The sequence below is a fragment of the Pseudoliparis swirei genome, chromosome 19, assembly GCF_029220125.1.
Source record: "Pseudoliparis swirei isolate HS2019 ecotype Mariana Trench chromosome 19, NWPU_hadal_v1, whole genome shotgun sequence".
Lineage (NCBI taxonomy): Eukaryota > Metazoa > Chordata > Actinopteri > Perciformes > Liparidae > Pseudoliparis > Pseudoliparis swirei.
The window spans coordinates 25,431,080-25,454,290 of NC_079406.1; the positions used below are offsets into that span (position 1 = coordinate 25,431,080).

The window sequence follows — 23,211 nt, forward strand, 5'->3', positions numbered from 1 at the left end:
GGCAACGCAAACAAAAAACACCCAAAGAAACGACAGGTATTCCAAGAAATCTCGAGTCGGCTGATTTTTTATAACGCGGCGTCGTCGGCTGACGGGCCCCGTTGTCGGAAAAAAAAGAAGAAGAAGGAAAAGGCCGTTTCACACGTAGCCATGACGACGGGCGACAGGGAATTCTCTCTCTCTCTCTCTCGGAGGTACTTTTTTTCAGTTTTTGTGTATCCAGTATAAATAACGCGACAGACGCGTGAGCGCGACCGGCGTCGACCCAGAAGAATCCACGGAGCTCGGAGATATTCAGTCAGTCCTGAAAATACAAAAATAAACTTTTTGTCCGTCTTTCTTTTACAGAAGCGAAAGTCTTTCAGGTGGATCCTTTTTTTTTTTACACAAGAAGATTGAGATTTTCAGTGACAGTTTACCCCCCCGCCCCCCGACTACCACCCCTTCCCGTCCCGTCGGTTCCCCCGTCAGTTCCTCTTGTTGGGCTTTATCCGCCGAGCCCTTCGTGTCCTCTTAGTCACCGTGGTGAACCGAAACTCCTCCAGCGGGTCCGGCCGGCCCTTCGGCTGGCGCTTCATGAAGTGGACTTCCTGTTGCCGCTGCGTGGTCCGCGAGCCTTTCTTGGGCCGCCCCTTCCTGTTGAAGCCCAGGTACCATCCTTTGTACTTGGCCGACACCAACGCCGTGTAGTTGTTCTCCAGGAATTCCTCGACGAACACGCACTCCTGCTTCCGTCCGTCGAGCTGAGGGAAGGGGAGGAGAGGGATTAACTCGTTGGTGACCTTCGTCTACGGCCGGCGGTCCACAGCGGTTTACTTTCATGACTTTTCCATGACTTTTTTTATGATTTTTCAATGATTTTTCCATGACTTTTTTTTAATGATTTTTCCATGACTTTTTTTATGATCTTTCCATGACTTTTCCATGACTTTTTTAATGATTTTTCCATGACTTTTTCATGACTTTTTTAATGATCTTTCCATGACTTTTCCATGACTTTTTTTATGATCTTTCCATGACTTTTTTAATGATCTTTCCATGACTTTCCATGACTTTTTCATGACTTTTTAATGATTTTTCCATGACTTTTTAAAATGATTTTTCCATGACTTTTTTAATGATCTTTCCATGACTTTTCCATTACTTTTTCCATGATTTTCCATGACTTTTTCATGACTTTTTTAATGATCTTTCCATGACTTTTTCATGACTTTTTTAATGATCTTTCCATGACTTTTCCATGACTTTTTAATGATCTTTCCATGACTTTTTAATGATTTTTCCATGACGTTTTTGAATGATTTTTCCATGACTTTTCCATGACTTTTTCCATGATTTTTCAATGACTTTCCATGACTTTTTAAATGATTTTTCCATGATTTTTCAATGACTTTTCCATGACTTTAAACCACATTCCCATGACCAAACTGAAATCTAATGTGTTGCCACCACTCAGAGTAGCCACTATGGTCAAATCTACACTAATGGGTGTGTCATCCAGTATTGAGTGTCATTTTATATAATTTATTTAATGTTATCATTATTTGTATTTTTATTTTATTATTGTCTGGTAGCATGTTTCTTATGTTTACTGTATTTGTAACTTGTTCTTCCTTGAAGGGAAAAAATAAAAAACAAATAAATACATTTTTGAAATAAATAAATAAATATATACACTTCTCTGGCATGGTAGATTATCCCTACCGCCTCCCGAGCTGCTGTTGCTCTGGCCAGCGAACTTTCAGTTTACGGTGCGTTCGCTTGCAACGCGAAAAAATAATAATTGCGCCATTGGTATGAGAGCGTATGGCGGCTTATATTTTGAGCATCTTTCTCTCAAAAACATATTCATTATTTCAAACTCGACGTATATCGAGAACATATATATGGATATATATATTTATTTTATATATTTTCTTTATATATATATATTTATATTATATATATATAAATATTTATATTTATTTTATATATTTTCTTTATATATATATATTTATATTATATATATATTTATATTATATATATTTTTTCTTTTTCTTTACATATAATATATATATATATTTTCTTCAGAATTTGGGTGAAAAAACACCTAAAAGTGTCATCAAATCTGTCCATATTTTACAATTCTATATCATTAAACAAGGTGAAAACCACCAGCGATCAATAATTCAATTGTCCTTTTATCCGATTGTTAAAATAATCTTAAAAAGGAGGAAGTCAAAAACCATTCTTTTCAATGAATGAGGCCCCCGGCAACTAAAAGCAACAACACACACACACAGACACACAAAGAAAAATCCACATTTCTAACATATGACCTTGACGAGGGAGTGAAAACGTGTGTGTGTGTGTGTGTGTGTCGACCAGAGTGAGTTATTAATGCAACCCGGTGACACGCGCTTCCACCAGCGTGCATTTTTTTACATTTTTAAAAAAAACATCCACTTCCTTTTGCACACCGCCCCGCAGAGAGCCGCATGCAGTCATCCCACGCTCGTGGCCACCTGGTGTGACTAAGTGATATAATTGCAATGGCATTCCTCCTAAGTGACCATTAGTCTCTCAATGCATTGTGGTGATTGCAGTCCGTAATTGACTGATCGAGTGTCAAAGGAGTGGGCCGATTACGTAATGGAAGAAGGGGCTGCGAGTTATCAAAGGGGTTTTGTTAGGGTGGACCAAAAAGCAGAGAAAAGCAGATCGAGGCCGCGGGATTAAGAGCTCCATTTAAAAATGTTCATTTTGATATCAGAAAGAGGCACTTTTTAAAGAAAGTTCTCAAACAAAGATGACGCTCACCCTTCCGACTATCTTGCCCTTCTCGTTCATGCAGATGTAATGTTCGCTCTCTTTTCCTTTTATTCGAATGTGGCTGCCGAAGGTTTCCGTCTCGACCACGAGGAGAGCTGCAAGAGAGGAGAGGCAGGACACCGTTAAGGGAAAGTCACACACACACACACACACACACACACACACACACACACACAAACACACGCACACACCCGATCCCCGTACATCCAAACATATCCGGTAGTTTATTTTTCTTCACTTATTAGTCGACAGTGTCCTGTACTTTTATAACAATTTTTATTTTTATTTTTTAGGAGGTCACACACATTTAAGACATAAACATGATTGTGTTATTTTTCCCGTACCGGACAAAAACAACTCTTTATTTTTGAGCCTAATAAAGAAAACATGAAGATATAACTATTAAGTGGCTATATTTCTTCATATATATATATATATGTATTTATATATATATAAATATTTAAGCGTCTTTGTGTATTTAGAAAAGCGCTATATAAGTTTGAATTATTATTATTATTATTATATATGTATATATATGTATATATATGTATATATATTTATGTATATATATATATGTATATATGTATATATATATATATGTATATATATGTGTGTATATATATATATAATATATATACATATGTATATATATATGTATATATATATTTATGTATATATATGTATATACTGTATGTGTATATATATATGTATATATGTGTGTATATATATATATATAATATATATATACATATATAATATATATATACATACCACAAAACACTCAACTACCAATATTAGTTGTACCAGAGATTCTCTTTAACCACATCAAGGATTACGGGACATAATTGATTTTATTAGCTGGAAATCAATTAGTTAATTTGGCTTGTTTACAGAGATGTACTGTGGATTTATAGCCTCTCGGCTTTTTATTCCGTTGCCCCAAAGAATGGACAAAAAGAGATGAATCATGGGTCGCGTAGTTCTTTTGAAGCTATTATTAAGTGTATAGCTTTCTTTACACAATACCATATATGCACCAAAACAACAATACCGCCGCCACTTCAGCCCGACAAAGCAGTAATCCACTCTCGAGACGCATCCCCGGTGGCTCTTTTATCCCCACCCACCCCCACCAGCCCACCCCACCTCCCAAATGTTAACCCCTGCGAGGTCACCTTTGTCTCCGCTCGCCCCTCCAACCAGCAAGAAGAAGAAAAAAAAGAGAGATCTGCCAAACATTTGTGCAGCGGTTATGTGCCCCTCAGGATTAGGTTTCAAGTTCCCTTTAGTCTGTGCTCACTCAATCAAAAAGTTAAGATGATCCATTTGTTTAACACACAGGGCCATTCAGCGGCGCTGGAGGGAGCAGAGGGAAGAATGGGCGGAGGGGATGGGACGGGGCTGGAGGGCAGAGGTAACTCCCCTCCTCCTCCTCCTCCTCCTCCTCCTCCCCCTCTCCTCCCTCACCCTTAAATCCAACCTTGGGAGAAAAGTGGGAAGGAAAAACCGGCTCGCAAGGTGAAACTTTAGAAGTTATTCCTTCTCTTTCTGCCGGTCAGTCGGGACCGGTTTTTTTTCTAGAGGAAAAAAGAAGCGAACGATGTTTACAAGGATCCTCCGGCTCATCGAGTCAAATCAGGAGTTCACTTTGACGACACTTTGGCCTTCTTCTCACTTTTTCTCTGGTTTTGCACGTAGACCCCAAAAATGTTCAACCTCAACTATGAAGCCTGGAACCCGAGGACATCAGATAAGAAGTCAAACGTTCCTCCGCGGGCTGTAAAGCTATCCGTCGTCTGTGACCCCTTGATGGCGAAATAACAAAGAAACGCAGTCATGTCATTTTCATCTGAACGGCATCCACCGGCAAATATCTCCAGGAGTCAGCGAGTGGTCACCGTGATGTTTTGTATATTAACTCTGGGTGTTTTCTTTAAACAGTTCTCCGCTGGCAGCCGCAGCTGGCATGTAAAAATGAAGAAATTCTGACAGGAATTTGGGAATATCTGATCAATGTATTCATTAAATACCACTTGCAGTGATCTCTTAACCAGCGGAGTGTTTTCTTCCTCGGGGCGGTATAAACAATGAGGGGCCACGGGCTTTTATTAACCTCAGCAGGGGAGGGTGGGGGGTGGGTCATCTGTCAAAATAGCTGAAACTCCTGCTTTAATTCCACATTGCAGCATTTTTCCCAACAACAGGCATCGTTTAGGATGACCCGTTCTGGGAAAAAGAAGTCTTAAAAGTGTTGAATGTGATCCGCTTATCCCCCCGGAAAAGAATGATAACGCCATTGAGCTCTGCATCTTCTTCTTCTGTGGTGGTTGAGTGTCTCCCTGAGCGTCATTAGCGAGTGCAAAGGAGTTCACAGGTGCCAGGTACTGCAGCTGGATGGGGAGGAGGTGGAGGAAGAGGAGGAGGCGGAGGAGGCGGCGCGGGACGGGGGTGAAAAGAAAGGAGGAGGGGCGGAGGGCAGAATTGGCAAGGCCTCATGGGAAAAATTTGATCTGCTTCCACTCAAGCTCTAACAAGCAGTGAGGAAACTTCGCCTCGGTGCATCTGCTGCCGAACACGCCGCTGAACTCGGAGGCGTTCGAGATCCGCAGTTTCAGGGCCGCGAGTCGGCTGTTGTGAGCTGGATATCTGCAGGAAGGCACCAAAAAGGTCCCGAGGAGCGCTTCGCCGACCGGCTTTTAGAGTCCAACTTGTGAACAAGGCAACACAAGGGTCTATTTAACCCTCGTGTTGCCTTAAAATCATTGACCGAATCAATATACACCCTCCCCCCGCTTTAGGATTAATTTGACCCCATTCAATGTTTAATGTCGGTGTTCTTTCGGTAGTCAACAAACAAACATAAAGTGCCTCACACTTAAACTTGGAAAACAATATTAATTCTAATAATTTTCTGGAGGTTTTAATTGCTGGCGTCAAATTGAACCCAAAGGGTAAAATATGTTAGTAAATATAAAGGTAACAGGAGGGTGAAACATTGAATCGGGTCAAAATGACCCAACGGCGGGGGGAGGGTGTAATATTGATTCGGGTCAAAATGACCCTAAGGCAACACAAGGGTTAAGGTTTTTTTTAAAGAACTTAATCAGTCAAATGCACTTTTTTCCCTCCTGTATTTGCATCGCAAACCACTGTTTAGTTTTGAAAAACGAAACGACAGACATTTAAATCTCTCTCGCCCCTTTGAAGTTCACAGACAATGCAGTTTTGAGACCAATTTTTCATGTTCCAAATACGGATGTTCACTCGTTTTCTGAGAAATTAAGAGACGGTAAAGTTGAGTAAAGAATTGCATCCTACCTGACCTTAAAAGCTCACAAAAACAACAAGATATATACAATATTCTTGCAGAGTGGCCAACCAGCGAGTCGGTGTTGGTCAATCGGGCGAAAGAAATCACACTGTCGGCCTATGAATCCATCAAGGTAAACATAGGATACCCAGATGCGACGGTAAACATCAATTGCAAGGTCAGCAATTTCATGATGTTTCCAGCCGCCCCAACCAGTACTTGGTGGCTTACGAAAGTCCCCATCCACTTTGGCCTCGCCAAAACACAGGGCGTGGGAAACAACCTCCGGTAAACAGCCAGAGTGGCTGCTGGGAGTCTCGAGAGGCGGCAACATCTGGCGGGAAGGGTGGCGGTGGTTTCTCATCCTCTAGCTCGCGTGTCGGGTGAGATGCACAGGAGTTCTCCCGTACCATACTTGCCCCCATCATCTCCGTTGGCGTTGACCTTCTTCCCCAAGATCTGGACGTGCTTGCCCGTGGTCCTGCTGTAGAGCTGGTAGATCCGGACCTGCTTGCGGCTCAGGTCGTCCGGGTTCCTGGTGTGGTTCTCGATGTAAAACCTGAAATCGGCCGAGGTCTTTTGGCATTCCTGCGGAGAGGAGGTGTGAGGGAGAGAGAGAGAGACAAGACAGTGAGAGATCGTCACGGCGAAGGTGTTGACGGTGATGTGTGCTGTTGCTTTTATGGGCCCCGTGTCAAAAAAGGAAAAAGAAAAATGTGCCTCCGAGGCTTAAAAACTGGAGATACCAACCGGGGGAAACTACGGCTGCTGCATTTTACAGATTTTTCTCTCTCCTCGCTTTCAACTGGCACATTGTACATGCGTTGCATTTACAGGGCCGACAACCATACGCAAAGGAAGTCCCCGTATCCCACGTTACTGAAGTATACGTAACCCACGTTAATGAAGTCCCTGAAACCCACGTTAATGAAGTATACGTAACCCACATTAATGAAGTCCCTGAAACCCACGTTAATGAAGTATCTGTAACAAAAGTTAATGAAGTCCCCGTAACCCACATTATAGAAGTTCCCGTAACCCACGTTAATGAAGTATACATGACCCACGTTAATGAAGTTCCCGTAACCCACATTATAGAAGTTCCCGTAACCCACGTTAATGAAGTATACGTAACCCACGTTAATGAAGTCCCCGTAACCCACGTTAATGAAGTATACGTGACCCACGTTAATGAAGTTCCCATAACCCACGTTACTGAAGTCCCTGAAAACCACGTTAATGAAGTCCCCGTAACCCACGTTAATGAAGTATACGTAACCCATGTTAATGAAGTATCTGTCACCCACATTAGAGAAGTTCCCTGAACACACATTAGTGAAGTCCACCTAACCCATGTTAATAAAGTCCCTGTAACCCACGTTAATGAAGTTCCCTGAACACACGTTAATGAAGTATCTATCCCCGTATCCCACGTTAATGAAGTTCCCTGAACACACGTTAATGAAGTATCTGTAATCCACGTTAATGAAGTCCCTGAAACCCACGTGAGTGAAGTCACCATAACCCACGTTAATGAAGTTCCCATAACCCACGTTAATGAAGTATACGTAACCCACATTTTAGAAGTTCCCTGAACACACGTTAGTGAAGTCCACCTAACCCACGTTAATAAAGTCCCTGTAACCCACGTTCATGAAGTTCCCTGAACACACGTTAATGAAGTATCTGTCCCTGTATCCCACGTTAATGAAGTATCTGTCCCTGAACACACGTTAATGAAGTTCCCTGAACACACGTTAATGAAGTATCTGTCCCTGTATCCCACGTTAATGAAGTATCTGTCCCTGAACACACGTTAATGAAGTTCCCTGAACACACGTTAATGAAGTATCTGTAAACCACGTTAATGAAGTCCCTGAAACCCACGTTAATGAAGTCACCATAATCCACGTTAATGACGTTCCCTGAAGACACGTTAGTGAAGTCCCTGTAACCCACGTTAATAAAGTCCCTGTAACACATGTTAATGAAGTCCCCGTAACCCACGTAAACGAGCGCGAAGCCCTAATCGAGCGACCTTCTGTTGCTTCACACCGAGGCAGCCGTACGCTATGTGCCGCCGGCGATATTGAGAAACCTTTACTCCATTTCCACAAGCAAGCCACTAGCAATTATACACCTCAAGCATCCAGACTTGTTGCACTATCATCAAACAAATATCTGCCTGCAGGCCAAGCGCGGTCCATAAATTAGGAAACGCAGCAGGCGGAAAGACAAGAATGAGAGGTGGCAAGAAACCACAGAAAAACACTCCAGCAGGAGGAGCATTTCAGGTCCAATCGTCCACGATCCACCAGAATTCACTCGCCAGGCCGTCTTCGGTCGGGTCGTAGTCACCTGCGACCCGACCGAAAAAAGAGAGGAAATGGAAGACGACGGCGAAAAGCAGCCGCGTCGCCCGACACGTGGAAGCTTCGAGAGTAAACGTATACTTTCAGAAGCCTTTAGGAATCTCGGTTCACGCCAAGATCCCATTTCCCCAGCTGTACGCTGTGGTAATTGCACGGTAATGGCTTTTTATGTGACTGTTCTCAGGTGGCTAATTATATGCACATTACATACCCCGAGTCCAGTGTTATTCTAACTTCAGCGAATTAACAGGCGTGTAGCGAAAATGCGATGGGATGTCGCGGGGCTTTGGAAGAACAAATCCTTTTTACAAAACGTCCGGAGAGACCACGAAGACGAGGCCTTGGCGTCGGACGAGGTACGCAACTCGACGCGAGACGTAGGCGGTGGAGGGAGTCGTTGGCTCGCCGTGACGTAGTGGGTCTAGAAATGTGGCCCGCGGAGGATCCAGCCCCCGCACTGGGACGCGGCTTCTGTATCTTGACGTTTAGGAAACACGCCCGTAATGTTACTTTTGGCTTCAGGCGGTGTGGGAAAAAAAACGAGAGGCTGGACATCGAGACGCGTAACCTACTGATGCAACTAAAGCGTGGGGGTGATATTGACCGCTGACGCATCAGGAATCGAAGAACTGTGAGGACTTTAGATTACGCAATGTTTATTTTTTCGTGGCCAATAAGCTGCTCCTTAAAATAAAAGTACCAAAATTAGTTGTGGTTCAATTGAGGTCACTCTAATGTCTCATTTCTCGGAGGCAGGACTCCGACATGCAACTCAACCGGCATGAAAGTGCTCGGCCTTGGCAACCATGACGTTACATTGCAGCAAAAAAAGAAGAAGTGTGGATCCCTAAAAATGGAGTAACGTATAACGACAGTCGGCCTCAACCAGCTCCTCAATCCTATAAACTCAGACCGCGACAACCGGGCCTCAACCACGAGAGTTACAGGTGGACTGCATCGGGAAACCAGAGATCTGTCAACCCAACGCTACCTCTTCAATCCAGAGATTTATCATCTGTATTTTTACGCTCAAAGACATTAAAATGCGACCTCTGCACTGAACCCATCTTTAGCCTTTAGGAGCAGCGGGACGCACTTCAACGATGAGGGGATCCCCCCTTCCCCTTCAATAAATGCACATTAAAAACTGATGAATTCGGGATGTTCTCGGATGGACCCGATCAGAGACTCGCGGAAGCCGTTTCACAACTTGACGCTCTGACCTCTCGGCGTCTATTAAAGTATTCCCGAAGGGAAGCTCCAGAAGACGAGGATGCGTTGAGGAGCTGAGCGGTCAGCGGCCACAACGGCTGAACAAACAAGGACCTTGACGTCTCAGGGGGAAAGGCTCTAAATAAAAGCGTGACTGACGAGTCATCGCCTAGCCTCGGAACCGAAGATATTACCGACAAAAAAAAGAAGGAAAGATTGACGGATTTACCGCCAAACTACAGAAAAAGTGCTCATCCAGAACGGCACCCCAGCGATGCATCGATTGCATAAAAGCCGGAAAAAAATCCGCATTTCGTCAACTTTCCCCTCAAAACGAACGTTAAAGCTGACGAGCGAGAAAGAAAAAGAAGAGGAAAAAAACCCTAAACACACAAACACAACTCGGCCGCCGAGGGATTCATCCCAAATCTCCCCCATCTCTAAACAAACACAAAGGTGTGTTTGGTAGACAGTTGCATTTTGCATCAAGGGAAAGGCAAGCCTAAGCACATGGCCGGGGTGGAACGCCAGCGACAACAGCTCTTCTCTCCCTTTTTTCCCCTCTCTCTCTCTTCATAATCACGCCGGTCTCCGTTCTTCAAAGACGCAGCGCGGAAACGGATACGGTTGAAAACTTCAAAAGTCTGGCACTCATCTTCACCCAGGAAGCCGAGTTGTCGCATCCATCTAAGATACACCTTGCTATCTGCTCCACACACACACACACAGTCACACACACTCACACACACACACGCTGGCAAAGCATTCAAAGTGTACTTCCAACATGCGGTCGCTTCTCTTGTCTTTTTCCTGGTGAAAGTCACGACCGCAGCGTGACGCGTGAGAGCCGTTAGCCGCATGTTAGCGCTGAGTGGCTAACGGCTCGGAGAGAGGAGAGAGGCGAGAGGCCCCGAGACAGGAGGGCAGGAGAGGGCGATTCCTGCCCTTTATTCACTTTAACCGTGAACAGGAGAGCCACGGTGCGTCTCTGTTGGATAACTGCCTTCATCTGATCGGAATATGCCAAAACATGCACATGCCATATTCACAAAAAGAAGTTGATCCTCTCTCTCGCATGTCAGCGGTCAGTCGACGAGAGAGCTTTGTTTGTGGCAGCACGGTCGGAATAACCGGAGCACATAGACTTATATAATATTGGAGTTTTTAGAGTTTCGGGAAGTCTCTTGGGTTTTATATATTTTGTCTCTGGGAGATTTTTTGTATTTCTAAAAATGAAAATGTACTTCCGGACTTAGACCTATAAACGGTATATAGGCTACCCGACCAGGACCGGGTGATCCAAGCCGCCTTGAAGTAGGAAAACACCAGAATTATGCAACCATATAAAATGTATTTTTCTATTCGAAACAATCTTTCCATTCATCGAGGTCAAATGTGATTTTTTTTTGTGTGAAATTAAAGATATAATTACACAAAAACGACAATCGACGTGTTACAAACTGTTAGAATCGTATGCGGAATGAAAAAAAATGCATCCCAGAAGTGGTCGAAACAACAAAAACATTTTTTAGATATATATATTTCAAGATGGTAGCAGCAGCACCGCGAGCGAGGTGTAAAACAAACGGCGTACGTTACGATCAAACGCGTCACACGGGCAATGAAGCGATCGGATGGCTTTATGAGCGCGGCGGCGTGCTCTCTGCATCTTATCTGAATCACGCCGCGCAATTAGGTGAGTGGATGCCTGCAAACCATTACTGTTCAAAGTGAGACGCGACTAATAAAAACTAAAAATAAATCGCCAGGCAACGAGCCCATCTGTTCGCGGGACAACTTTTAACCCCGAGGATCTAAACATTTATTACACGATTCTGTTGTAAAACACCGAAAGAACTGCTACTTGAACCCCGGATTAAAAGACAACTGGTTTGAGTTAGCCGGTTTTTGAAGCCAGAGAGATGGCCAACACACTGATTGGGGGTGGGGGGGGATGTGTATTGATTAGTGTGGGGTGCAAAAGCATGCTGATAGGCTTTCGATAGGAGGGTCCTGCATGATGATATTAGCTATTATATGATATGATGATTTGTCACTGCAGGTTGTATTATATTCTGTCATTAATCACGTTATAGAGAGTATATATATATATATACACTACCGTTCAAAAGTTTGGGGTCACTTAGAAATGTCTTTATTTTTCAAAGAAAAGCACTGTTTTTTCAATAAAGATAACATGAATCAAAAATACACACTATACATTGTTAATGTGGTAAATGACTATTCTAGGTGGAAGTGTCTGGTTTCTAATGAAATATCTCCAGAGGTGTATAGAGGCCCATTTCCATCAACTATCACTCCAGTGTTCTAATGGTACATTGTGTTTGCTAATCGCCTTAGAAGACTAATATCTGATTAGAAAACCCTTGTGCAATTATGTTAGCACAGCTGAAAACAGTTATGCTGGTGATATAAGCTATACAACTGGCCTTCCTTTGAGCTTGAAGAACAAAATTAATACTTCAAATATTAATCATTATTTCTAACCTTGTCAATGTCTTGACTATATTTTCTATTCAATTTTCAATTCATTTGATAAATAAAAGTGAGTTTTCATGGAAGACACGAAATTGTCTGGATGACCCCAAACTTTTGAACGGTAGTGTATATATATATATATACATATAAATATATATACATATATATAGATATACTCTCTATAACGTGATTATATTCTATCATTAATCACATTATAGAGTATATATATATATATATATATATAGAGAGAGAGAGAGAGATAACTACATGTGTATCTCAGGATGTTGCTGCAATAATTACAGTTTGGTTACTGTTTTTTTACATTTATGGTACTCTTCTTTTTATTTATTTTTTATAATAGGACTATGATCTCACATCTCATTACTCCCCATTCTTTCACAATATCCTTTTTTTCATTTTAAAGTTTTTATTTTTGCACTGCACATGCTTTCCCCTCAAATCATAGGACGATTTTGGGATTCTAATGAATAAATAATACGGATTTTAATACGGATTGGTTGGGATCACATTGAAAATAACATTAACACCATCATCACCACTGAACACGTGAATCAGAAGAAGAACAACTTCACAGTGACATGCAAACACACACACACCTATACACCTACACACCTACACAAAATGAGTTGATCGAGCGAGTAAACGTACCTGTAGCTGGAAATAGAGAACCAGCAAGTGTAAACACCTACGTGGAGGGAGAGAAGAGAGGGAGAGAAGGCAGAGGAGGGGAGTGAATCACACGGGCAATTACACGAGGAGTACGCGCAGCCTACCTGGATGAACAGCGGCGCGTAACCGCGGAGCTTTTTGGCGACTTCTATTGGTAAGAATGCACGACGGCGGCGTGTCGGCGCGAGGGACCGGAGCCGGGGAACACTTACAGGTAGAGGAACCTCGAAGGCAGCACGGACATCTTGACTCGCAGAAATACACCTGCTTCCACAGATTTAGAGCCCCGGGAAAAGGTTGGCGGAGTCGCCCCCCTCCTCTCTCTCTCTCTTTCTCTCTCTCTCTCTCTCTCTCGCGTTCGCTCCCCCTCGCGCGCGTCCTTTTTTACGCACAGCACGACTCCGGGGGTAAGTTGGAGATTGAATCCCAGCGTAAAGATAGATCACTGGAGAGCAGCAGCAGAGTCACTGAGTGCAACATTAGGTGTTTCCTTGTTGGGAGGGGGGCCGGGGGGGATTATCCAGAAGATTTGGGTACTTTTTTTTCTTGCAGTTCTTCTTCTTCTTCTTCTTCTTCTTCTTCTTCTTCTTCTTCTTCTTCTTCTTCTTCTTCTTCTTCTTCTTCTCCTCTGCTCCACGGAATCCCGCACACGTCTCCGTAAAGCGGTGTCCAAAAAGCGTGGAAGGTATTTCAAGATTTAACCATCTTTAAAAAAACAGAAAAAGAAGAAGACAAATCCCCCTCGCGCCAAACAATATCCTCCCGAGGTTGTTGTTTTTTTGCGCACACGCAAACCCCCGACCCCGCTGCTCCCCGGATCACAGGCGGCTCCACTCCGCCCGTACCTGCGGGGGGGTTCTACACCTTGCGTGGGTCATTTTTGTATTTTATTCTACCAAGTGCTGCGGTGGTTTAAAAAGAAGAAAAATAAAGTTAAAACGGAGAGGTGGAGATGATGAAAAAAACGCCTTTCCACGCAGACAAAAAAGTCGCTAAGAAGTGCGCAACCGAACTTATCCAGGCGTGCAAAAAGAGTTCAAAAAATGTTTAAAAAGGAAAGAAAAGGAAGCACACAAAAAGCAAGTGTGGAAGAATGTCAGCCGGGTCCCTGGAGGAGGTGTCTGAGGGGCTGGTGATGGCGCAGCAGAGCCTGTCAGTGTGTGCGTGCGTCTGCGGGTTTGGAGATTTGGGCACAGAGAGGCTTTTTTGTTGTTGGTGGGTGGAAACATGTCAGCGGTTTGCACCTGATAGGGTGATCCGCCCGCGACCATCAGCTCGCGCAGGGCTGCTTTTTTTCCTTCTTCTTCCTCTTCTTCTTCTTCTTTTTCTTTTTTCCCTCCTCCTCTTGGAGGGCAAAAACACGCGGCGGGAGAAGAAGAAGAAGGAAGAAAAAAAAGATTGAGAACAAAAAGATATGCTTTTTGATTTTTATGAAATATTTTTGTTTTCCTAAGAAGACCAAAAAAAAGGAGTTTGAAGGAAATTATTTATTGTTTTTTGGGTATAAAGACAAACATAATTTAAGGAGATATACGTCTAATTGGAGGCATGGGGTGATATCAATGAGTTTTTTTAATTGCACTATTTCGTTAATTCACCTTTAAGGTCAAACCACAGATACAGAAACTCTCTCACGCGCTTTGTGGATTGGCCTCGTCTCTCCCAGACACCATTCAAATGCAGGTTTTTTTCTTCTTCTTCTCCTTCTTCTTCTTCTTTCCAATAATGTGCTATAACTTATCCCGCATTTAAATGAGAGAGAGGTGTGAATGCGTTTACGAGCTGGCAGCAGTAAAGCGAGCCCACATCCCCACGCTGCCATTAAAACAAATAAATAAATAAATAAAATAAAAAAAGAAGGGTTCGCCTTTATTGTCCCATTAAAACTGGATCCTCGGCATTCCTGTCCCATTGATATTCAAAATGCATCTAAATGATTACATACACAACTTCCCCATGTTGGAGGGGATTTTTTTTTTCAAAGGGGCCTCCTGCGGTGACTCCAGTGGAGGGAATGAAAGGGAGTGTTTTTAAAGGAGCTCCAGCTGCAGATCAACATCAGCACACAGAGCACAACACAAACAAGAACAACAACATCATTTATCAGCACAGGAGAAGGAGAAGAAGAAGAAGAAGGAAAAATGAATTCATGGCTTTTTCTTCTTGGAGAAGACTTAATCCGCGAGTGTTGGTGATTTACAGTGACACGTTAAATCGTTTTTGTGCGGTGAGAAAGTACACATGTGGATAAAGTGGGTTGATGTGGGTTCAGCCGGTGATTCATGGCTTGATCCTGCCAACCACAATGCACTTTTAATAAGCCCCGTAACACAAGCGATGTATAATGTCATGTAAAGCATGACTAATTTTTTTTTTATTTTTACTCTGCCTAAGGGAGGGAAATCACAGCAACACACACACACACACAGAGACACACACACACACATACTCGGCAAATAGTAATTATCTACATTTTCTTTACAAAACCAGAGGCTTCGGTTTCCCGATTTCTCTGGAAGTTCAAAACAAAAGGCCCCCCCCCCCCTCCCCCGACAAGTGTTTTTTTACAGAAAAGGGCACGATAAACAGCAATTAAACACTCGGAGTCACTCGTCGCCTCTTGAGCACATGTTGGTGACACGCAAAAAAATAATTCTCGGAGCATGACTGTAAACGCAGAACCCGGGGAAAGCACGCCGGCCGCCGCCGCCGGGGAGGCCCGATGTGGCCACCTGTGAGCCACGACTGAAGGAACAAGAAGGGGGAGAACAACAGTTGTTTTCTTTTATCGTCCTATTAGATTTAAGAGCGTATGGGAAATAAGCGACGGCTGCACGCCAATTTATTTGGATGGTTTCCGCCATGCACTTGTCTGGACATGTTGGCAGCTGGCCAATCAGGAGCCAGGGGGACAGATTCACATGTGGCACAAGAAGAACTGGATTGAGTCTCAAGCCGATTTAAACTAAATGGCTTTATTGGCCTCGTCTTGCCCACATGGTCATGTTACCGCGTTAGTGCGTCTCTGTTTGAGGTTTCTGCACACAACACACAAGACATGCAACCTGCTGCACGTGGAGAGTCGCGTGACACAGGGTCCAATGCTAGGGGCCCATTTAAACTAAATTGCAGAGTTGAAGGGTCGGCTCACAAAATGCATGTTCAAAATAAATTTTAAAAATAAACCTTTTAGACTGCTTTACATGTCCAGTTTTTTAAAAAGCCTTTACAATATAAAAACATTTCCAGACTGGAATCCTGTTTTTCTAATGTAATTTGTTGATGCTTTGAACAGTACACTATTTATATATATATATATATATTTTTTTTCTCAATATATATATGTATATATATAAGAAAATATCTAAAAACATAAATATATAATTTATATACATAAACATATATATATATGTATATAAATATATATATTGTTTTTAATATATATTTAGATATGTATATATGTGTATATATATATATATATATATAATGATGTATATATATACACATATATATATATTTAAAATAATATATATAAATATATATATATACACATTTATCAATTTGGGTGAACTGACCCTTGAAAAAGGATCTTTCATGTGGTTAGAAAACTAAATTTTCACACCATCAGTCAAAAAGAAGTTGGTGCTCCGACAAATTGCCCGCTGACAATATCTGAGAAAGTTTCTTTTTTAAAAGATAAAACAGGAAGAATCAATCAAGTGCAGTATGCTGCTGGTCGGGCAATAACAAGAGCGAGCTTTATGAATGGGGAGAGCTGTTTCACAGTCCAGTTTTCTGGGGCGGGGGGGGGGGGGGGGGGGGGGAGCAGCCACTCAAGAAGAGTTGGGATAAGGTTACCCACAGAGATTAGCTGACAAGCGCGAGGGAGTGAGAAAAAAACAAGCCAGCAAGTTAAAGGTCTTGGTTTACCTGGCGCTGCTGCGCTTGGCAGCCAATCAAAAGACTTTCAGTAAACCCTCAGATTTAAAAAAGGGGGAATGAAATGATCCTCGCGCCCGACGCACGGTTGCCAATTTTTTATTGACGGAAAACAAACGCAACTTTCAAGCGGAGCTGGGGCAGGACGATGTTATTTAGACGACGACTCCCGAGAGGGGGGGGGTCTTCTTTCAAGGCCTTCTATTTTTCTTTTTCTTTTTAAAGAATCTGAACCTCGGGCCCCGTGCAGCTATGCGTGTCTGTCCGCAGCGACCGGTGGGGTGGGGGTCGGGGGACTGTGGGAATGTCGCCGAGGAATATCTCATTGAAGCTGGAAGAGGAGGAGGAGGAGGAGGAGGAGGAGGAAGAGGAGGAAGAGGAGGAGGCATCCGAAGGCCGGGCGAGCGCTCGGCGGTTCAAAGGGCCCTAGCAGGCATTTAGGGCCCGACAAAAGAACTTGGCAGATCAGTAAGTGAAGCCCAGTGTACTACATTAGTGTCAGGACCCCCTCCGCGTCCCTCCCACTTTGCACTTTCATCTCTGACACGGACATATTGACTTAAAGGAGGGGGGGGGGGGGTCAGGGCCGCGGAGAGGAGGGGGGGGGGTGTAGCTGTGGTGTGTGTCGGAAGGGGCTGCGTATGTGTGTGTGTGTGTGTGTGTGTGTGTGTGTGTGTGTGTGTGTGTGTGTGTGTGTGTGTGTGTGTGTGTGTGTGGCGAGTGATGCAGGCGGGTGACCACTGGCTGCACACGAGCCACCCAGAAGCCTTTTTTTTCTTTTTTTTTGAAAACTGGAAGTCACAGGCCGACAGGCGTGTGAGACCCCAACCCGGGACGGCCCTCTTCCTCTTCCTCTCCCTCAGCCTCACCCCATTAGGATACGCTGCCCCCCCCCCCTCCTCTCTCCAAACACACACATCCCCTCTTCACACCGTTGGGCCGTGCCCTTCCGCGGGGGGCTCCTGAAGTCCAGCCTCGGTTGTGCGTGTTGGGTTTTTTTTGGGTCGTAACGGGGTCGCGACACCTTGACATTGCCGAGGGTGACAGAGAGAGGAGCCAGAGGAGGGTTAGGGTGCAGCTTCAGGCCCCGGCTACCTCGGAGACCTTTCAAGTATCACCTGAAAGAGAGAGAGAGAGGGGGGGGGGGGGGGAGAGAAAAAGTGTTTTAGTAATTTGTCCCCCGTCACACGTTGTTTGCATTGGGAGTCATTAAGGGCCATTTAAGGGGTTTTGCCTCTGGAGGGAAGAGGCCAGAGAATTTGGGTGTAGGGGGGATGAGGGGGGGGGGGGTAGTGAAGGGTGAAAATGAAAGCGTCGACAAAGACATCTCCACACAGAGCACATGACATTATATTTCATTACATTTGAGCTAACGCTTTTATCCTAAGCGACTTATAATCGTGTTGCATTCACACACCGTAGGAGCAGCTCGAGACGGCAACTCAGGGTTAAGATTCTTTGCTCAAGGACACATCGACTAGGGCGGGGATTGAACCGACAACCCCCTGATTGGAAGACGGGACCTGCTAACCGCTGACCCGCAGTCGCCCTAGTTATTAAGTTATATCAACGCTGAATTTCCGGGGTCGCCTCGGTTGACATCGCCGTGACGACTCCACGAGTCGTCGCTCTCCCGTTAGCCGGTTGTTGCTAACAACGTGAAATAAACTGTGGGTTTTTTTACGAAAGAACATGGCTAAACTATTCTCGCTTGGGACGAAAATCTCTCCGGCCGTCAGTCAGACGCAGAGAAAGTGGCAGAATGTGGTCACGGTGCAGCCAGACGGCAGTTTTTTATTACATTTTTGGGCTCGTGGTTGACAGATAAACGTCAAATCTCTCGGACGAGCAGAGGTAATCGGAAAAAAAACAAGTCTCGCTTCTCTTCTTTTTTTGCTGAGCGCCGAGTGCCTTAATGACATAATAGGCCTTCAGGGTCCGGGGTGGACTGGCGGTGAAAGTCTGGCGAAGTCAAAATGATGTAAGTGTTTCTTTGTCAGCTCTTTAATTTGTATTTTCCTCCCTTGAAATTGAACGACCTCATAATTGTTTTCTTGGATTGCCGTAATTACCTCATTAAGGGGCTGGTTGTTTGTAATGTGGCATAAAATTCCTCGCAAACTGGCCAGAAGTGCTCGACTCATTCGCACTAAATGTGTGAATATAGAAGCTGGTTTCCTTGATGAACGGCTAAATTAAATCTCATTAACGGCATGAAAGGCCGGCGGTAAATTAGAAGAAGAAAACACAGCTTTAAAAAGGTGACGCTTCACAATCAAAAGGGATGTCGAGAGCCCACCGAGAGTGTGACCCGGACTCACCCGACATAATTTGATGAGGACTTTGATTTTAAGTCATTACCTTCATGTTCGAGGTGAGAAGTACTAAGTGAGTGTTTCAAAGGCGAAAACCTGTCAGGCTAATGTTGATCTGATTACCGAGCTGTCTGAGAAGCACTTCCTCAGGTGCAACTGGTCTGTTTGTGTGCGTTTGTTGTGGAAACACGAGTGATTGGTCTCATCTTGTGCAACTCCATCACATCCAGGAACCATTTTAATGATAACAATGGCCTTTTAAAAATATTTTCGGAAACCTCGTATTGTTTCATTCTATTTATTAATTACAACTTTTAGGAATTTAGGACCTATTTAGTTATAACAAGGGCATTTTTAAAAAATTGTCGGAAGCCTCGTATTCTTTAATTCTATCTATTAATTACAATTTTTAGGAATTAGGGAACTATTTAATTATAACAATAGCTTTTTTTGAAAATTATCGTAGCCCTCGTTTTCTATTAATTACAACTTTTGGGAATTAAACCCATCATTCTCGCTCTTTTTGTTCAAAACTCGCTTGAAAAATGTTCTATAGCTATACTCCAGGCTATATTCATTCAACTTTTTGGAATTCAGGACCTATTTACTTAAAACAATGGCCTTTATTTAAATTATCCTAGCCCTTGTTTTGTTTAATTCTATATATTAATTACAACTTTTTGAAATTAAACCCATCATTCTCACCTTTTGTTCAAAACTTGCTTAAAAAATTTTCTATAGCTATACTCCAGGCTATATTCATTCAACTTTTTGGAATTCAGGACCTATTTAATTATAACAATGGCCTTTATTTGTATTATTGGAGACCTCGTATTGTTTTATTCTATCTATTAATTACAACTTTTTAAAATTAAACCCATCATTCTCTCCATTTTTGTTCAAAACTCGCTTGAAAAATGTTCTATAGCTATACTCCAGGCTAAAGTGTGTGTTCTCTAAAGCTAGATTCAGCAAGTTTGATGCATTTCTTTTGTGAAATTTGAAAGAAAATAGCTAGAAAACAACATCAACCACTTCCCGGCTAACGGGAAGCCCCGCGGCGTCTCGTTGAGGGCCGAGTGAGTCGCTTGTTTCAGGCTTGTTGCTACTTTACGTTTAGGTGATAAAGAACATTTGACATTTTAATTAAAGCATCTTGCAGCATCTGAACAGAGCGACAAGCCCAATCCAGAGCAATACAAGGGGTCGCTCGTACCGCCCGCCCTCTTTAAACTCCCGATGCTCTCCCTTACAATTTAACTTCAACAATAAGTCGCACTGGAGTGCAGCTACTGCACAAAAGTCCTCTCTTTTTACTTCTTCTTCTTCTTCTTCTTCTACCCAGTCACAGAAGGTCCCACAGCAGTTGGAAGTGGAGTCCCTCCTTGAGCGCTCTCTGCTCGGGTAGAGCTAGCCTGAACCTGCAGTTCCACTCATCCTAATCGCTGAGCCCAATCCATTCCCCTGTCTAGCACCTCTTCAGAGGCCACTCGCCCCTTTGTTCTGACAATACACAAACGACCATTCAAATGGAGGGACTCTGTAATCAGTGAAATACTAGCCTCTGGGCTTTGTAGAATAGAAGAAAAAGGGAGGGAGAGCGAGAGAGCAATATAGAAAGAGAGGAGAGAGAGAGAGAGAAAATCCATCCATGACCAATCAACTCTAACTACCTGTCTGGCTTTTTCGCTGCAGATGTTATTTGGGAAAAATAGGGGGGGAAAAATGTGCCCGTTCCAGATGTAAGATGTACAAAGGGAAGGCAGGCTGGTACCTCCACCCGCCGAGAAAAAGGGCCGGACCGGTCCACACCCAGCCAGCTTTTGATACGGCCGGTGTTGTTTTTGCTCTTTCCCTATACGCCATTTCCTTCAAGCAACTATGTGATGCGTTGCGTCACCTCGCATTACATTTCAGACGGAGTGAACTATGATTGATGCCTTCTCACTGTCAAAGAATGCTGAGATCCTGCCGTGTCATTCGGGGCTGAACTTCACCTGGGATTATAAATACTCACATGAATGGCTCGACGGCGGGTAGAATCCGTCTCTTATTTCGATGCAAGACGTTGTGAAAAGGTTTGTTTAGGACAATGTCTTTATTTATTTGCTAAGTCTTAAGAAAACCGATGACATATTTGCTTTATATTGTTTAAATGTGCTTTTCTTTAAGCCTTCAGCTTCAAGTCGAGCATTTCAATGCAATAGCTAGAAGGGATCAAAAAGGTTGTCTGGGTATTGCCCGAAGTTCTGAGCGTCTCACGGCGACTTGATGCATTTGTTGAGTGCTCGGCGACTTTGTTGTATTTGTGTATTTGGTTCAATTAGTTTCACTCTGAACCACAATAAACAAACTGTTGACTGTCAACAAAACTCACAGGAGTCAGTCATGCAGGTTGTTTATTGCACCGAGCTTCGGGAACCCAAGAGGGTGCAGTCGTCTGCAAAGAAACAGGTTTCTGTAGGACCGTAGTTTCAAATCGTGATTGACTAATCAGTTTATATCTTGGAATTGAGGATGTGGGGATGTTCTAACCATATCCCTGTTATGTTGTTCCCAAAAGAACAGAACAGGGACCCTGTTACTCATCTTTTTGTTTCTCAGGGAATAACGAGAAAGGCAATTTTTGGAAATTTGTTGAGCGAGAGCAATGCAGCGTCGAAAAGGGCTACGATATAATCCAGTCGATGCACATCGACTAACGGGCTTATTGTTATATCATATCAAGTGTCTGACAACATTACGGAGACAGAGAACCAATCTGGATACGATCTGGATATGCTAAAAAAATTGATCCGTCAGCCTGAACTAGGACTCGGTGGACGTACAGTCCATAGACGAAGGATTACATCGTCGCCTGTTTTGTCGTTGCCTGCTGCGGCGCTCTTGCTCAAAATCATGATCAAATGGATGAAAAAATCCTGACGTTGTACCTTTTAATTCAACCGCCCGGCCAGTGTTGAGGCATTGAGTCGTCGGTACGATAGAAAGCTCTATCACATTGTTCATAATCACATAGCAATCCACGCTCAAAGAATTAAATTGACATTTTAGCTTTGCCTTTTGTTAACGAGTGATTATGAACACCATTCGTGTCTGCTCATAATTGGTAGGATTCATAATAAAAATGTTTTTAAAAAGGAGTAGGCGTGCTCAAATGAAAGCGGCTAAACCAGTAAATCAGGTTAAGGCCCAGTGCAGCGCTGGGTTGTAGGTCAAGAAATGCATTAGCTCAACCCAAATGAAGTGTGGGACGTTTTTTTTGCATCGCCAGCTGTACGTCATCCCTCCTCCGCACTCCTCTTGTGAAATCTGTTCCATAAATGTGAATCATAATTGTCTGAAGCCCTGCAGCGTTGCCTATACCTGTGCAGGGGAGGAACACATGGTTGAGATAATATGTGTGTGTGTGTCTTTTTCAGGGTGTTTTCAAGAGGCACTTAGAACTTCTATAGGTTCGAAAAAATGTTGTGTAGTAACGTCCTATTCCTGCACTTTCGCCTACCGTAACCCGTAGGAGAAACCTCCATTATTATTGTATATGTGTAGAGATTACCATATAATTTGATAAAAAGTTCATCATTTCACAAAAGGTTTGAATGAACTACAATACTAAAGTGTTTTTTTTTTTAACTGAAGGTCCATATTTGGGTCCAGGTGTGACATTTAAGACCGCAGGTTAAATAATGAAGCATACAGTACTCAAAACTAGTTTGACCATTGTTTCACGTACGCGGTAACAATGTTAACTTCCACAAACACACATCGTAAAAATATTAGGTACTGTTAAAAAAAAGTATTCGTTAAATCCAATTAAAAGGGACTAACCTTGAATTAAAAAGTTGAGTATTTACTGTATATATTCTCAAGAAAAACCAGCCAAAGCGCTCTAGTTTTTAAAAAATGTTTAAATGGAAGTAAAACACATCGGAGAGAATATGAAAAGCTGGAAAGGATGTCGAGTGAGGAACGAGCGAGCGAGGTGCAACGCGGCCTCGCGCGGAGCTCGGGGGGCTGAAGTCATTACAAGACATCAGCTTTTTTGAAGTTTTGGGGACTGACA

General features: G+C 43.3%; 1 protein-coding gene across 1 annotated transcript; it reads right to left on the minus strand.

Moving 5' to 3' along the window:
• Positions 1 to 467: 467 nt before the first annotated feature.
• On the minus strand, positions 468 to 13,432 carry fgf24 (fibroblast growth factor 24). Its single transcript, XM_056439087.1, has 5 exons — positions 13,107 to 13,432; positions 12,874 to 12,910; positions 6,532 to 6,709; positions 2,800 to 2,906; positions 468 to 743 (listed from the first exon to the last, which is right to left on the minus strand). The coding sequence occupies exons 1-5, from the start codon at positions 13,136 to 13,138 to the stop codon at positions 468 to 470; spliced, it is 630 nt and encodes a 209-aa protein (XP_056295062.1). The 5' UTR covers positions 13,139 to 13,432.
• Positions 13,433 to 23,211: the final 9,779 nt, after the last annotated feature.

Excerpts from the sequence above, each read along its gene's own strand:
- fgf24 (XM_056439087.1), bottom strand. The coding sequence starts at position 13,138 with ATGTCCGTGCTGCCTTCGAGGTTCCTCTACCT. Across the intron at positions 6,710-12,873 it reads TTCTCTATTTCCAGCTACAG|GAATGCCAAAAGACCTCGGC; the intron begins GTACGTTTACTC and ends TCCTCTCCGCAG. Across the intron at positions 2,907-6,531 it reads AGATGATGGGGGCAAGTATG|CTCTCCTCGTGGTCGAGACG; the intron begins GTACGGGAGAAC and ends CCTCTCTTGCAG.